General features: G+C 44.6%; 1 protein-coding gene across 6 annotated transcripts in view; it reads left to right on the top strand.

Moving 5' to 3' along the window:
- LOC114792472 (roundabout homolog 1-like) overlaps nt 1-15,324 on the top strand; it is a 144,919-nt gene that overhangs the window by 46,836 nt on the left and 82,759 nt on the right. Inside the window, exon 1 of one of the 6 annotated variants that reach the window (XM_028983652.1) lies at nt 11,184-11,316. The exons of the other annotated variants lie outside the window; for them this stretch is intronic. Coding sequence (XP_028839485.1) covers nt 11,307-11,316 — 10 coding nt within the window. The 5' untranslated portion in view covers nt 11,184-11,306. Of the gene's footprint in view, nt 1-11,183; nt 11,317-15,324 lie in introns of those variants that run through there. 6 annotated transcript variants of the gene reach the window in all.

The raw sequence follows: 15,324 nt of genomic DNA on the forward strand, positions 1-15,324 counted from the left end.
CAAGCTGGGAGCCGAAGTCAACAGTACAACACGCCCATTTTTTGCTTACTGAATAGCGAGAACGTGGCTGCTCTTACTCTCTGGTGCCAAGCAATGGAGACGGCGCCCAACCGCCCACCTACACTAAACTGTGTTTTACCGCCATGCAATACGCATCTCAACTATTTACATCCAACACGCTCATTTTCTTTTTCTTTCTTAATCTAGCAAGCCTTTCTCCGAAGTGAAGGCTGATAAGCAACACAGTTCCGTAAAAACTGAATGTAAATGCCTTTTTATGGCTGATACGTCTGCATCTGGTGCTGGCTAACAAATTGAACAAATTCTGTCAATGTGGACCCTGAGCTTAAAAGTTTGCCCTCCCTTGATTATCAATTTGTGCACATTTCTTCAGCATATTTATGTAAATCTGACATCTTTCTAGTCACTGAACACATCGATGTGTTCTTTAGCTCATGCTGTTATACAGAAGGATTCTCATTCTGACCGGCTGCATTAGAACGGCACGTGTTCTGTTGCTGGGTAGAAAAAACACTGAAAGTAATCAATGCTGCAGTGGTGGTAGCAGGAATTTGTATGATCTTCGACTGTCTTAACAGCGTCACTGTCAGATCAAGTCAACATGAGATCTTGTCCCTTTGCAATGCCTTTTTTCCCCAACTGTTCCTTCGATGTGTTCTACTTGGACAGAAGAAGAACACATCACATCAATTGGTAACTTATCAAATAGTTCCAAGTATCTGAAAAAGGAGCCAGAACCATCCTAAAGGACCCATAAAGCCTGGGGAACGTAGGGAATCTCTGAAGCTGAGATCTGTGCCAGTGGGAGCTGACGTCCTTCTTTGGTGAGGCTTATGATCTCGTAATCCTCTCCTCCTCTCATGCCCGTGCTTCAGAGATGGAGCGTTTCTCCGAGATGAACTCGTGGCTCAAGCCTTTCTTCTTTTTTTCGTACCTCGCGGAGAACCCGAGTTGAGCCTCCTGCAGGCAGAAGGCACAGTCTGGACTATGTGGGTAATTCAAACCGTCGGGGGGGAACCACAGGCCCGAGTGTTCTAATGCAGCTCAATCCCGGATTTCCTTTAGAGTTCCTGACCCCAGGTGAACAGCACCCCTGGAAGGTGAGATGGGAATTATGAAAATAAACCACGGAAGGCTCCAACAGAAATGTCAGCTGTCTAGGGACTTAATATATATCCTTTGAAGGGGTAGATGGATAGACAGAATAATGGAGAGATAATTTGTTGGCCGGAGGTCAGTGCTGGGGTTAAGCTACTGCTACACACACACACACACACACACACACACACACACACACACACACTCAACCTGCTCCTCAGCCATTAGGTCATGTCATGTGGAAGCGGCTCACAGTAGAAAGTCACAGATAAGCTCATAACGGTTTCTTTAATGGATTTCTCACCCACGCTCACTCCCCCCACGTAGCACCTGTCAGCCCGGGACAGCGGGGCCGGCGGGACCCCCGAGCCCCAATTAACACCCATCGCTCCCGGCGCGGCCACATCGGCCGCCCGCCTCCCCCCTTTATCCCCTGGCTTGGCTCCCTGCCTGGTGCCGTGGCCACTGTGTCAGAGACAAACCTCCACGCTGCTTCACTCGATAACGGCGAAAGGGCAGCTTGGAAATGTCAGGCATATGAGGGGTGAGGGGTCAGGGCGGCCGTTTAGCTCGACACGGAGCCGGGGCTGGAATCAATGGCTTTTAGCTGCAGGTGGATGCTCCTTTGTCTGGGAACATGCTCACAGCATGCTCACGCAGGCGTAAAACGGCATGCTAACGCTAATTGTTTTCACTCGTCCAATCGCCAACACCAACCGTTTACACTTGCTAACGCTAGACGCTAACGCGCATACAATGGGGATTCGTTCTAATCAGGGACTGTGAAACGCAGCGCACGTCAAGGAAGAATTTCACAACTTTTTTCTCTTTTACTCCCTCCATCAGTCATTAGTGACTCAAATGATTTAATATCCGATTTTACTGATCTCCCACAAGCACGACTGAGCTTAAAATTAATGTTCATATCCCCTCCCTTGGCTCATGGTGCCTTCCAGTGGTGGTTTGTGACTCGATGTGGAGCCCAGGGTCGTGGATTCATTTGCAGAAATAATAATTTAATAAAAAAAAAAATTCTATGTGAGTACACAATCATTTTTGAAAGCAGGTGTTTTTGTTTCACTTTTGCTTTCATTGGCAATATTTTTGGTCGAATGTGAATAAGAAACTTGAAAATTGAATCAGACATGGAATAAGACCCCCCCCCAAAAAATGCCACTAAAGTAGAAATGCAGTTTATGACCAACTTAATGGTCAATGATGAATAGAACAATTTATAATAGAGAAAAGTTTGTTGGCAGGCTTGCAGAGTTCATCTGTGGTGTGTTTATATTTATGGCCAGGCAAAATAAAGATATTGCTGTGTGAACATAAAAATGTGAACCAAAAAAAAAAAAAAAAGTATGTGGGTGAGGCTTGTTGTGCACCTCAAGGCAGAGCTGAAGATGGTCAATTTTCTTTATCTTATTTATCATCTGTTGTCTGTCATTGCTAAGACGCGCAATGTGTGCAAGCTTTTTATTTTATTCTTTATGGTCCTATGTGAACAGTCCCTGCTGTGTCCATGGGTTATAAAACGGTTATAAAAGCAAAGGCACTCAACTAAAATCACTCGGATGTACAATGGCAGCTGGCTTGTTGTGGGTGAAATAAAAGAGGCACGATGATCCCAAACTCTATGAAAGGCTTGCCATTCTGAATCACACTTACAAAAGCATGCCTGGAGACATCCTAATTATCAAGCAGATTTTTGTTGATTCAGTCATTCAACATTGCTATCTTACTGAAACATTATCGTTGCTAAATCAGCAGAGCGACAGCTTAATTTACCCCCTTTAGAATGAACTGATGCGAGGGTTCATTCTTTTTTTTTCTTAGTGGTCTGCCAAAAAAGCTTCCTCCTGAGAGAAAAAACACAAGTGGTTTATGCCAAAGTGGACTGTGAAGCACAATTTCATATGTGGCCAATTGGTCCTGAAGTGTTTTCAAAATGTGTGACAAAAATGTGTGAAAATTCGGCTAGTTGCATTTCTGAATTTACATTAATACTTGTTGACGCTTTAAAGTGAAAGTGAAGTGATTGTCATTGTGAAACACTGCAGCACAGCACATGGTGACACAACGAAATGCGTCCTCTGCATTTAACCCATCACCCTTATTGAACAGTGGGCAGCCATGACAGGCGCCCGGGGAGCAGCGTGTGGGGACGGTGCTTTGCTCAGTGGCACCTTGGCAGATCGGGATTCAAACTGCCGACTTTCTGATTATGGGGCCGCTAGGCCACCACTGCCCCAAATTTATATGAGGTTTAATATGCAAATGAAAATGGACCATGATGGAAATGACAGTTATAAATAAATGACTTTTTGATATTTTTTTCAGTTGAGCATAATTTGCTAATATTGAATGAGCTCAATGTGCGATGCAGGCAGTATACAGCCCAATATCATTGATTGATTGAACGTTTCTGCATTGTTGGAAGTGCTCTGTTGTTAGTAAGCGGATAGTTTTTTTGCCATATAAATAACATGTCTTGATACTATACTCACTCATTCTTATCATCCACAGGGCACACACACCATTCCCTCACACTCTCACATCATGGTCTATCACGGCCTGGTGAGAGGAAACCAGAGGTCCCTGGCAGGGACCTGGATTTGAACACCCAGCTGTGGAGCTACACACCTATAAAATTCTAATTACACATTAACAGATATTTTTTAAATGTCCTGTAGCTGAGCACCCACATGTGCACATCTGCCTTTAAACAGGGTTTTGCCAGCCTGTAAAAATGAATATTGCTGTTGTCAAAGGGAGGATCTGATTACCTTTGGATTAATGAGGTGGGATGTGCACGCTTTGAGTGCATCTGCTGTGGACAGATTGAAAAAGCCGGAAATGTGTATGTGTGTGTGTGTGTGTGTGTGTGTAAATGCAGGTATATTTAGACAGCTAGATGCCTCAATATCTTCCCTTCCACTCAGTTTATTCTCGGTTTGTGTATGTGCAGAAGATGATGGGTCTGTTTGCTTAGCACGGCCCTGTGGATGCTGACTCCATTAGTGCGGCTCATCGGCCCTGAAGCTCGCGGTACCCGAGATACACAATTCACTCTTCACTGCATGCTGGCCACATTACAGCCCTTCTGTAGCTCATGCAGCTCCTTGCATGATCCGCATTTTAACCCTGCACTCCATCCCTTCTTCGCCAGGGGCGGTTTAGTTCCTGCCGCTGCCGTGTGGGAAAAGGTTTTGTGAGACGACCGCAGCACGTGGCTCCTCGCCAGCATCCAGTGCGGAGGTGTGGGCCCTGAAACCGCCACTTCAGCCTGAATCTGATGCCTGTGTGATGGGAATGAAATAGAAACCTCACCTCATGGTCACAACCGGAGGGGAGGCGGGGGTCGGGCGGGGCGGCGGCTGACTTTTGGCCCCAGTCTCTGACATTTCAGCTCCCCGGAGGGCTGCCGGGGGGAAGTAATGAAGTCATAAGAGATCTTGGCAGAAGATCAGCAGATATGTGCATGTGTGTGAGATTCCCTCGGCGGCGGTGTGTAGAACAGCCAGGTCATCATTACTCTCGCTGACATTTACTGCAGAAGCCGCAGCAAACCACAACCGCCTGGCGCCCTGAGATTCTCATCAGCTGTGTGTAAAGTTTTATCTCGGACGTGTACTAATAAGGAGGAGATGGTGAAGGTGATCTGTTATTGACTTTGAAAACTTTTTTGATGATCACAGTGCACAAATGTGCACGTATGGAGGACAAAAACAGACAAGGTCAAAATGCCCCACAGCTCGCTATAGGTTTTTTTCTGCTGTACTGATGTGCAAATAGCCATCAGCAAACAATTCAAGGATTAAAGTGATTGTCATTGTGATACACAGCAGCACAGCACACGGTGAACACGGTGTGATGTGTCCTCTGCATTTAACCCATCACCCTTAGTGAGCAGTGGGCAGCCATGACAGGCGCCCGGCATATCCGGATTCGAACCTGCAACCTTCTGATTACGGGGCTGCTTCCTTAACTGCTAGGCCACCAACTGCCCCCAATAAACAGTAAATTGCATTTATTATCTCTTGACAATGGTGTGGGATTCATTAGACAGCAAGTACACAGGCAGCCACCAAAAGTGCCATCAATTGGCACATGGGTTTAAGAGCTAGGCAATAGTGCAGTGGGTTACGGTGCACATGTGGATGTTGAGTTGTCCTGGTGTCGGCATTGGCAACAGGACTCACCGCGATAAGACGCCGAACAGCTGATGCCTTGAACAAATGTTCTACTGGGAAATGTGGGTGTTACTTTGACACGCACCACCACCATGATGGCAGTGCCCCCTTTCAGCAGGATGATGTGTGAAGCAGTGGGGCATGCTGGGAAAGTCCAACCTCCTTGTGCCTGATACCAAAAGACACCGTCACCTCTCCTCTATAAGTTTTGCTTCACCGTGTTACAGTCAGGGTGCTTCTGAGCTGGCCTGTTCTGATTGCATTCCTTTTTTTCAATGTTTTGGCGAATCTGGCCTTTGTCTCATGTCTACTCTTTCTGCTGTCTTTTTGTCATGTCAGCACAAACTTTCACTGTAAGCCAGGGAAAGGATAGGAAGAAAAATAAGACAGGAAATGTCATCCATCTGGAGGAAGAGTTGCCGGAGGTGGTGATTGACATTTGCCAGATTCCTCTGGAAAAGTTCCTCCTAATGAAGCGACTGCAGTTATGCTTTTGGGGTGATTAAATATGTGGGGGTCGTTTGTCCTCACAGGCGTTTGACATACAAAGGATATACGTTAGCGGATCAACTTAATATCAAGCATGCGGGGCGTGTTACACAGCTCGCATCGTAGAGAAATTTGTCAATTTTTTCAATTGGACAAAGAGGTTCAGAATCATGTTTTTGTATTATTTATTTGACTGAAATTTTATTTTAATTACTGTGCTCTATATATTCACAAAAAATAAGGGAACACTTAAACAACACACTGTTACTCCAAGTCAATCCCACTTCTGTGAAATCAAACTGTCCACTTCGGAAGCAACACTGATTGACAATCAATTTCACATGCTGTTGTTCAAATGGAATAGACATCAGGAGGAAATTCTCGACAATTATCTTTCGCTCTAGTGGTAGCATGAGATGGAGTCCACAGCCCACACAAGCGGCTCAGGTAGTGCAGCTCATCCACAATACTAAGCCTCATTTGGACTTGTTTTGCAGACATTACATCAAAGTTGGATCAGCCTGTAGTGTGTTTTTCAGTTTAATTTTGAGTGTGACTCCAAATCTGGCTTGATACATTTTTGAGTGATTTTGTTGTCAGCACTATCTAAAAAAGAAAATATTTAATAAGAATATTTGATTAATTCAGGTCTACGATGTCTTATTTTAGTTTTTCCTTTATTTTTTGAGCAGTGTATATTTTTTACATTTTTTGATTGAAGTACATCCCTGTTATATCATAGATCAAAGTGGTAGAAAATAACTTGATATTGTGTTTAATGTAGTATTTGCAGGAATGTTAGTGTAACGAAATTGTCACGGGTGGGCTGGACATGGCATGAAGGAGGACGCATTCGCACGATCACAGGACAGGGGTTTAATACGAACTACACGAGACAGGGGAATTATATAAATATACACCAGGTGAACACGATCAGGGAACATTACACAGGACAAACATGAAACTCCGGTCCGGACTCCGGATCCGGAGTAACCCCTGCCGGTCCGGATCATGACAGAAATGAATGCAGACTGAGAAAAAATTGTCCCGAGGCCATGCCACCTGTACTGTATACTGAGTACTGGTATGCAGTGTGTGATAAGATAAGATGAGATCCGATAATTCTTTTATTAGTACCACAAGAGGGATACCACATCCAAACTGCTTTACCCTACGAGTTTACACAAGGGATGATGCTATTATAAAGCCATGAACATTGGTCTCCTCTGTCTTAGTTAAGCTATAGTAAGATTTGTGCCATACTGTTTAAACCATTCAATCCAATTTATATTCTGCATTGGAATATAGCATGAAAAAATATCACCATTTTGGATTGCGGAAGGGGTCAGCGGGAGGATCATTTCACTGAATGTAAGCCTGTAATCCAATCAGGTTTAATATTCTGCCTAATTCTGTAGAGCTCCAGTGACGTTTAGACAGAGAAATTTGTCTTGTTGAGCTCCACCTCTTCAATTTACAATTTAAGTAGTAACCTGGTTCTGATGATGCATTTTGATGATGGTCCTGCTGTTATCTCAGAGACTGATTCGCTTCCTTAGATAAAGAGAAATGTCTCTTTAACAACGGATTTAAGTATCCCATTTATTCCCCTTTACAGATACGTGCTTTCCTCTGTAAACGTGATCAGTGCCATTTTTCCTTGTTCTCTCTAAGGTCCTCCCAAGCTCAGTGGATCATTTTCCTTCCCCCCTCCTCACTTTTGCCAGGTCCCCCACATCTGGGAACAGTGCCGGGCCCGGAAAAACAGCTCCGTCTCATGGAATCTCAGACCTGGTCGGGATTTATGGTCCCATTTAATTCCCATTCGGTCCAATAACATCCAGCGTGGTGGCCATTTATCCTGATTCAGTCCGGTGTTTGTGGAAATGCCCTTGGGAAGTGGGGTGGATTGGCAGGCGGGGGTGGGGGTGGAGGTAATGGATTTCCCGCTGTCGTGCCGCGTGGATGCGGTTTGTGTGTCGTGCTGAGACAGAGAGAAAGGACAGGAAGTGTAACATCTGTGTCGCTATGACCAGCGGGTCAGGGGCTCAGTTGAGGATTTTGAAGTAAAATGAACTACATAACACTGCAGTACATTCCCTGTGTAGAAATTCCGTATATAAGCCACACCTACAAATTTTGAAAGAAAAAAGAAACTGTACATACATAAGAGGCACTTGTCTAAAAGCAGCAGATGTCCCAGTTGAAACATGCGATATTAAGAAGGATGTTACAGGAAAGATTTTTAAAACTGTTCATTAAAGAAATATCCGGTAATATCCACAACTTACATGCTGAGTGTTTTTTTTTTTTTTCAGAACAATGCTTTTAACAGCACTGAAGTTGTTTGGAAATTGAACCGCCAGAACGTATAACTACTACTTCTTTACACACTTTCTTGGCGATAATGCGGGAACCTTCCAATAAAAGTCATTGATGCCGAGCTTATTGTTATATGTCGCACAGACCCACGTTGCAGAGTTTCAGTATCCACTGAGTTCCTTAAAAACACCGAGTTCTTTTAAGAAGCCGCTGCGGTACGGAGGAGTGCTTACTATTGATTTCGGGCTGTTGTGGGGACAATGGTAAATTGCGACTGTAGCCACCTTCCCGCTTACCGTGACGTAGTGCCATTTCCTCGTAAAAAAGCACTTCAGGACGGCGCGTGTATTCTCTCTTGTGCTTTGTGTTGGCTGTATACTCCGGAGTGGAGGGTAGAGTTGTAGATCGAGTTAACGAGTGGGGGAAAAGACAACAGAGAACTTCTGTTGTCCTCACATTTTACTCAATAACATCGATATGCATCGATATGTATCTGTCTGGTGTTTAGTTAACCTTTATAGTCTGAATAGCTGACTGTGGGGTTACTCCGGATCCGTGTGCCGGTCTGGGGTTTTGTGGTGTCCATGTTGTGTGACTAATTCCAAATTGTGTTCAGCCGTCGTTGCTTGTACATAAGTAGTCCTTTTGTATCTAGTCCTCTCCCGATGTCTCTACTGCCAGTCGCTGTATGTCGTCTTGTATGCTGTGCTGAAGTCAAACCCCTTGTCTCTGTGAAGCCGTATGTCTGCATCCTGTGTCCCCCGTCTGCCATGCCAAATGGCGTTGCTCGTGATAGTAGTTTGGGCAGAAAATGTGCTGGTGGCTCAAGGGGAGTGTTGGTGGGCAAGTATGGTAGCCAGTCACAGCTCTTTTTTTTTTGGAGGTTCCGAACTGTGAAAAATCACGCAGTGTTTAGCAGACTCAGAGCTGAGTGTAGATTAAACATCATTCGAGTGAAATCTGTGATGCAGCATGTCTGTGTTGGCCTCTGACATTTAGTGCTGGCACAGAGAGACATGTTTGCATGAGAAACATGATAGTGATTTCTCATAGACTTTAAAAATCGCAGCTCATGTGATCCTTCTTAGCAGTTACTAGGACCTACAAAACGTGGTCCATGGGAGGACAACTAGTGAAATGGTGACCGGTTCATGGGTGGCAAAGACTCATTGTTGCACATTAGGGGTGTTGGAAAATATCGATACAGCAATTTATCGCGATATTTTAACGTGGTGATATTGTATCAATACAGGGACACTGGGGCAGTGGTGGCCTAGCGGTTAAGGAAGCGGCCCCGTAATCAGAAGGTTGCCGGTTCGAATCCCGATCCGCCAAGGTGCCACCGAGGTGCCACTGAGCAAAGCACCGTCCCCCCACACTGCTCCCCGGGCGCCTGTCATGGCTGCCCACTGCTCACTCAGGGTGATGGGTTAAATGCAGAGGACAAATTTCACTGTGTGCACCGTGTGCTGTGCTGCTGTGTATCACATGTGACAAATCACTTCACTTTAACTTTAAATGTAGATATTTTTGTATACAAAAATAAGGTGCAGTCCTCTACAAACATTACACCAGCCTTAGATAACTGACTGGGCTCTTAATAATATTCTTTTCAACCTTATGCATTTTATCTTTTTGCTGTCCTCTAGTTTAGTGTGTTAAAATGCAAAAACAATAAAGAAAAATTCAGTTCTGAGTCATGTTGTTTTTGCTGAATTATTAAAGTAATATGATCCACACAGATTGTACACAACATCTTGTATATCTCTGTTTCTACATTTTTAGGGAACTGTAGAATATCGCAATATGTACAGTATCACAATAAGTCGAGATATGAGCGCTGGTGACCCCCCCGGGGCGATGCAGGCAGTCACGTTGCCCTGATGGTCCTGTAAGATAGACATTCATGGTCACCAATCAGATGTGGCACATGCTAAACGCGAGCAAGGACGCTTGCGCTCAACTCGTGGTATGCTAGTTACGGCCCAGTTCATATTTCAATGTAGGGTTATAATACAGTTTTCAATACACATAATATAGCGAATAATCGTAATTCGATTTTTCCGTAAAATCGTTCAGCTATGAAAGTAGACCCCTTGATGGAAACAGCATTCTCTGAGCGTAGTGCCCTCTTTAAGCAGCATATCACATCCTGCTGCACAGGAAAACTGGAAATAGGAACGATCCATGGAAGCACCCCCTCACGATTTCAAAGAAATAGTTGAAAGATCCGCTAAATGGGGACCTTCTTATTAATTCAAATTGTCCTTGTGTGCAGGTGTCACTGTGCATTAGTTCAGTGTGTGTGTGTTTGTGAGTGTGTTGACGGCCACTCCCGGTGGGCCACCCGTGTTTCCAGCACTGCGTACACTGGAGTAAGAGGGTGCGTTCGGCGCCTCTGTTCGGTTGTCATCTAATTGTAGTTTTTACTGCCTCGAGAGGAATGCCAGGCGCCCGCAGCTCCCCCTCAGCCCTCCGCCATGAAACACCCCTGCGTGCAACTGCAACTTCCATCGAGGGACGCCGCCTGTCTTTATGGCTGCAGCAGCTTTGCATGTTCGAATGAACGTTGGTGTCAATTCCGAAAGCCTCTGACTTTAGAGTAAAGGTGATTTCTGTGGGTAATGAGGCCGTGGTTAGCTCTGTCCAAGGACGTGGATTCTTCTTCTTCTCTTTTTTTTTTTTTTTTTTTGTGCGGTTGCTCCCACTGACGTGCGAGTTGCTAGTCTTTGATGTTTTCCGCTGAATCCACACACTCGCAGAAACTCATTAAAAACTTGGCCCAGGAAGAGAAGTGTGTGTGTGTGTGTGTGTGTGTGGGGGTCGAGCTCGGCCTCGTCCTCCGCTGCCTTGTTTTCCAGTAACCTGCTGTAATCTCCACTCTGCACAAAGCACGCAGACTCCGCTACTGTACTGACACCCGCGCCTTTTCCGCCTGACTCCGCCTCCGTCATCACACGCCAAATCTGAATCAAGTCTGTCCTCAGGATCTCCTGATGTGCTTCAGCTTACTTTATGATGCCATAATTCCCAACTGGACTTGACGTGGCGGGAGTTGTTTTAGTGAAAGTCGTTCTGTGTGGTCGCTTTACACAAACCACTTAACGCAACTGCACCGCGGCTCCTCCGCGAGAAACGCTCCCCTTTCGCTGAGACGGCGGCTCCATAAACACTCCCAGCGGCATGAGCTCATGTAAGTACAGGGCGCAGGGGCCGCCTGTTCATTACCCTCGCCAGCGGCCAGGCGCTCCTGCTCTGTGGCACAAGACCAAGCGCCTGGGTGTTCTACCTCACAGCGGTGTGCAGCCTCACCCCAAGCGCCATTTTGTTTTTCAGCGATGGGCGTTACGGCCGGAGCGTTTGCTGGTATCTGTACTGCCAGGTGATCTCACCGCAGCGGCTGCTCGTAAATCCCTTTTTGCTCCATTAAAAGCGGGCTGAGGCGACTGGATAAAGCCCGGTTTTTATTAACAAATTGGATTGTTTCGAACTAGACCTGTTCTGGCACTAATGTTTTTTTTTTTTTTTTTTCCTTCAAAGTGAAACATGAGTGTTTTACTGCAGCGGTAATTGTGTCAGATGGTCGTTAACCCCAGTGTCAAGGCTACAGGGTGTGTGTGTGTGTGTGTGTGTTATAGAGGTGTGGCCACATGCCTTCTAAAACCATTTGGCTGTTAAGATTAGAAGAGGTACATTAAACATTTGCTCACTTTTTAAAGATTTTTTTTGTATACAATTCATTCAGAGCAAAAATGACTTTTTAAAGAGAAAATGTACTTTAAAAGAGAAACCTGTCTGGTCTGAGAAGCAAGCTTTGCGCACAGCCTGCTGCCAACTTTTAAAGCTTTTCACTTTTTTTTTTTTTTTTTTTATGCGCTTCATTGCATCATCGCCAGAAGTAGCTGCTTAGGCGTAGATTATAGACCATCATCAAGATGGCGGAGCGCAGTGTTAATCTTCAGTGATTTAATTCTAATCCATCATTACATGACATGACTTCGGCTGTGCAGAAATTGCCTGTTTAGTTGTTGACTGGGGTTGTTTTAGGAGAGCTGTTCAAGAACTGGGGGCGTGTTCACAAATATCTGAACGCTTGATGGAAAATTGATGGAAATGGTGGAGGACGCGTTGAGATGCTTTGAGATACCTCACTAGTATGACTGATTGACAAGAGGGGGTTTGGGTGGTAAGGGTGGTAGTAGCCTAGTGGGTAACACACTCACCTGTGAACCAGAAGACCCGGGTTCAAATCCCACTTACTACCATTGTGTCCCTGAGCAAGACACTTAACCCTAAATTGCTCCAGGGAGACTGTCCCTGTAACTACTGATTGTAAGTCGCTCTGGATAAGCCCGTCTGATAAATGCTGTAAATGTAAATGTAAATGGTTTGAATCATCCTAAATGATGAACTAGGCCAATAATTAGCTCTCTTATCTTCACCTTTGCTTTTTAAAGTTTGTCTTCTGTGGGTCAAAAATAATGTGGGTCAAAAATGTAGGAAAACTTGACATTTTGTTAACCAGGCCATACAAACATCATCCTAGAAGCAGCTTGTTACAGGGAGATTACTTGTTACGAATGTAGATTACATTATCCTACACATATCAATTCCTCGGAACAAAGTGTATGAGGTGTGTGCAGAGGCAGAGGAGTTTAAAGCTGATTGTCAAACACATCAGCATCACTGACATTTTGCCAGAGGGGAAGAGCGAGAAGGAGGGAGAAAAGAGAGAGATCTGATTACACCCACCAGCTCTGCAAAGGGGCCTGGCCCTTCCTCATCTCAGGCCTCTTTCTGCTCATCGGCTGTCCTCTGATCGGCTCGCCTGTGCTCTGTAAAGGCATGATGTCACATCGCAAGGCGTATCCAGTGGGTCAGGGCATTTCACGTGTCAGTCACAGTGCAGGGCGGAGCAGTTTCCCAGGGGGGCTGAAAAAGGTGTTTCGGCCACAGCCGAAACCCGATCAAACCTGTCAGAGGGCTGCGCTTTCTTCATTTCTTTTTTTTATTGGCAGATCATGTTACAAGTCTCATTTCCTGACATTTGTGTGTGTATGAGGAGAGAGGGAGAGAGAAAGTCTTTTTTCCTCAAGGAAAAGGTAATGTGTGGTTGAGATGGCTACAGCACTCATTTGCGGTTGATATTTTATCTGTTAAAATAAAATAAAAAAAAAAACAACAAAGGAATTGTTTTAAGGGACAGGTCCAAGACCACCGAGTATCTCTCTTGCTCTCTCTCTCTCTCTCTCTTGCTCTCTCTCGCACAAACCCACACACACTCACACACACACACACAGATTCTTCTGTGGACGTTTTGTAATGGATATTGGTGTGTAGCTTTGTGCTTCCGGGCTGGCTTGTGTTGCTGGACTACTCTTAGTACTCTTGGTATTTTTTTTTACTTTGGAAGCTGCCCTCAGAATTTGTCAGATCATCAATTAGAGTCCTGTCAATCAACAGAGAGTCAAGCAGCCATTTTTATCATTCAGCCTGACTATGGACATCCTACAAATGAGACAGCAGCTACTTCCTGGTTGTGGTTGAATGTGTCTGTGTGTCCAGAAAAAGGTTTACATTTATATTCACGGCATTTATCAGACACTTTTATCCAGAGGGGTTGGCCTAGCAGGTAAGGAAACAGACCCATAATTGGAAGGCTCGAATCCCAAACCACCAAGGTGCCACTGAGGTGCTACTGGGCAAAGCACCATCCTCACACACTACACACTAGTCCCCGGGCACCTTTCATGTATGTCTACTGCTCACCAAGGGTGATGCAGGGCTGTGCAGGGCTGTGTTTCACAATGACTATCACTTTACTTTCAGAGCAACTTATAGGGACACAAATGTAGTAAGTGGGGTTTGAACCTGTGGCTTTGTGGTCTTGTGGTTCACTAGGCTACCACCACCCATGCATGTTTGAGTCTATGTTTGAACCTAAGAGCGATTCCTACATGTTTGGGGTTGTGTTGAATAAAGTATAAATCCATACTTATCTCTCAAAGCCACGTCCAGGTGCCTGTGTGTGTTTGTCTCCCTCAAATGCCCATATAAACCATGGCTGATGATCTCATTGTGTGTTTAATGAATAAAGTAGTATTTGTACCTAAATCATGCCTGTCTGTGCATATGTGTTGATGTGGACGCTTATATGTGTCTTTTGTGTGTAGTTGAGTATGTGTGTCTGGTCTGCTTAAAGCTGTCTGCATGCATTGAAGGTGTGTGTGTGTGTGTGTGTGTGTGTGTGTGTGTGTGTGTACTGCTGGCTCTTTAAAGATAAGGTGTGTTTTGTGAGCGCATGCGCTGCCACCTGTGGCCGTGTTGCTATATCAGTGTAACGCCACCTCTGTTTTCCCCAGGCTGTGTCCCAATGCAATTACAGACGGAAAATGCTTCCTCTACACACACACTCTTTCTCTCTCTCTCTCTCCCTTGGGCCAGATTAACTTGTTTAATTGTAATTAAAAAAAAAAAGAAAATTGGTAAGTGTGTGTGTGTGTGTGTGTGTGTGTGTGTGTGTGTGTGTGTGTGTGTGTATATATATATATATATATATATATATATATAATTTGCCATTCACCCACGGAGAGGGAGGTTTGATCGCTTGTCATTGAGTAAACAAATTAAGGACAAATATGTGTGTAGTTAATCCAGAAAGTTTTTTTTTTATTATTATTTTGTCATACATCTTTATTTTGTTTTCATAGGTGCTTCTGTTGCTATGATTTTTTTTAGGTATTCCACACTTTACACCATTACCATATTGTCACTTTCTGGACATTTCCTGGTTCTCTGGTTTCGTGTATCCATGCCCAGAGTTTAGAATTTGCCAGGTTTTGTGTTCCCTGATTGTGATCATGTGTTAATTTTAGTATAAATGTATCCTTTCTGCGTCCTGTCCATGTTCTGTCATTTGTCATTTTGCCTTGTTTCTTCTGCATTATTGGTGTCTGTGTGAGGGCCGCATGCCCTGTTTATTTTATTAAAACCCCTTGTTGGTGACTCCCTCCTTCCTGACGCATATCTAGTGGATACACTGTCTGTACAGTGGGTTATAAAAGAGAACTGTCTGTGTGTGAGAGGGTGTGAATATTCTGTTCGACCACCTGGTTAGATAAGCTTTACCACATCCTGTTGAATAGATATTATGTGTGTGTTATGTGTGTGTCCCATGTCCCAGAATCTGATATATTGAGCC

Source organism: Denticeps clupeoides, chromosome 6 (genome assembly GCF_900700375.1).
Source record: "Denticeps clupeoides chromosome 6, fDenClu1.1, whole genome shotgun sequence".
Taxonomy (NCBI): Eukaryota; Metazoa; Chordata; class Actinopteri; order Clupeiformes; family Denticipitidae; genus Denticeps; species Denticeps clupeoides.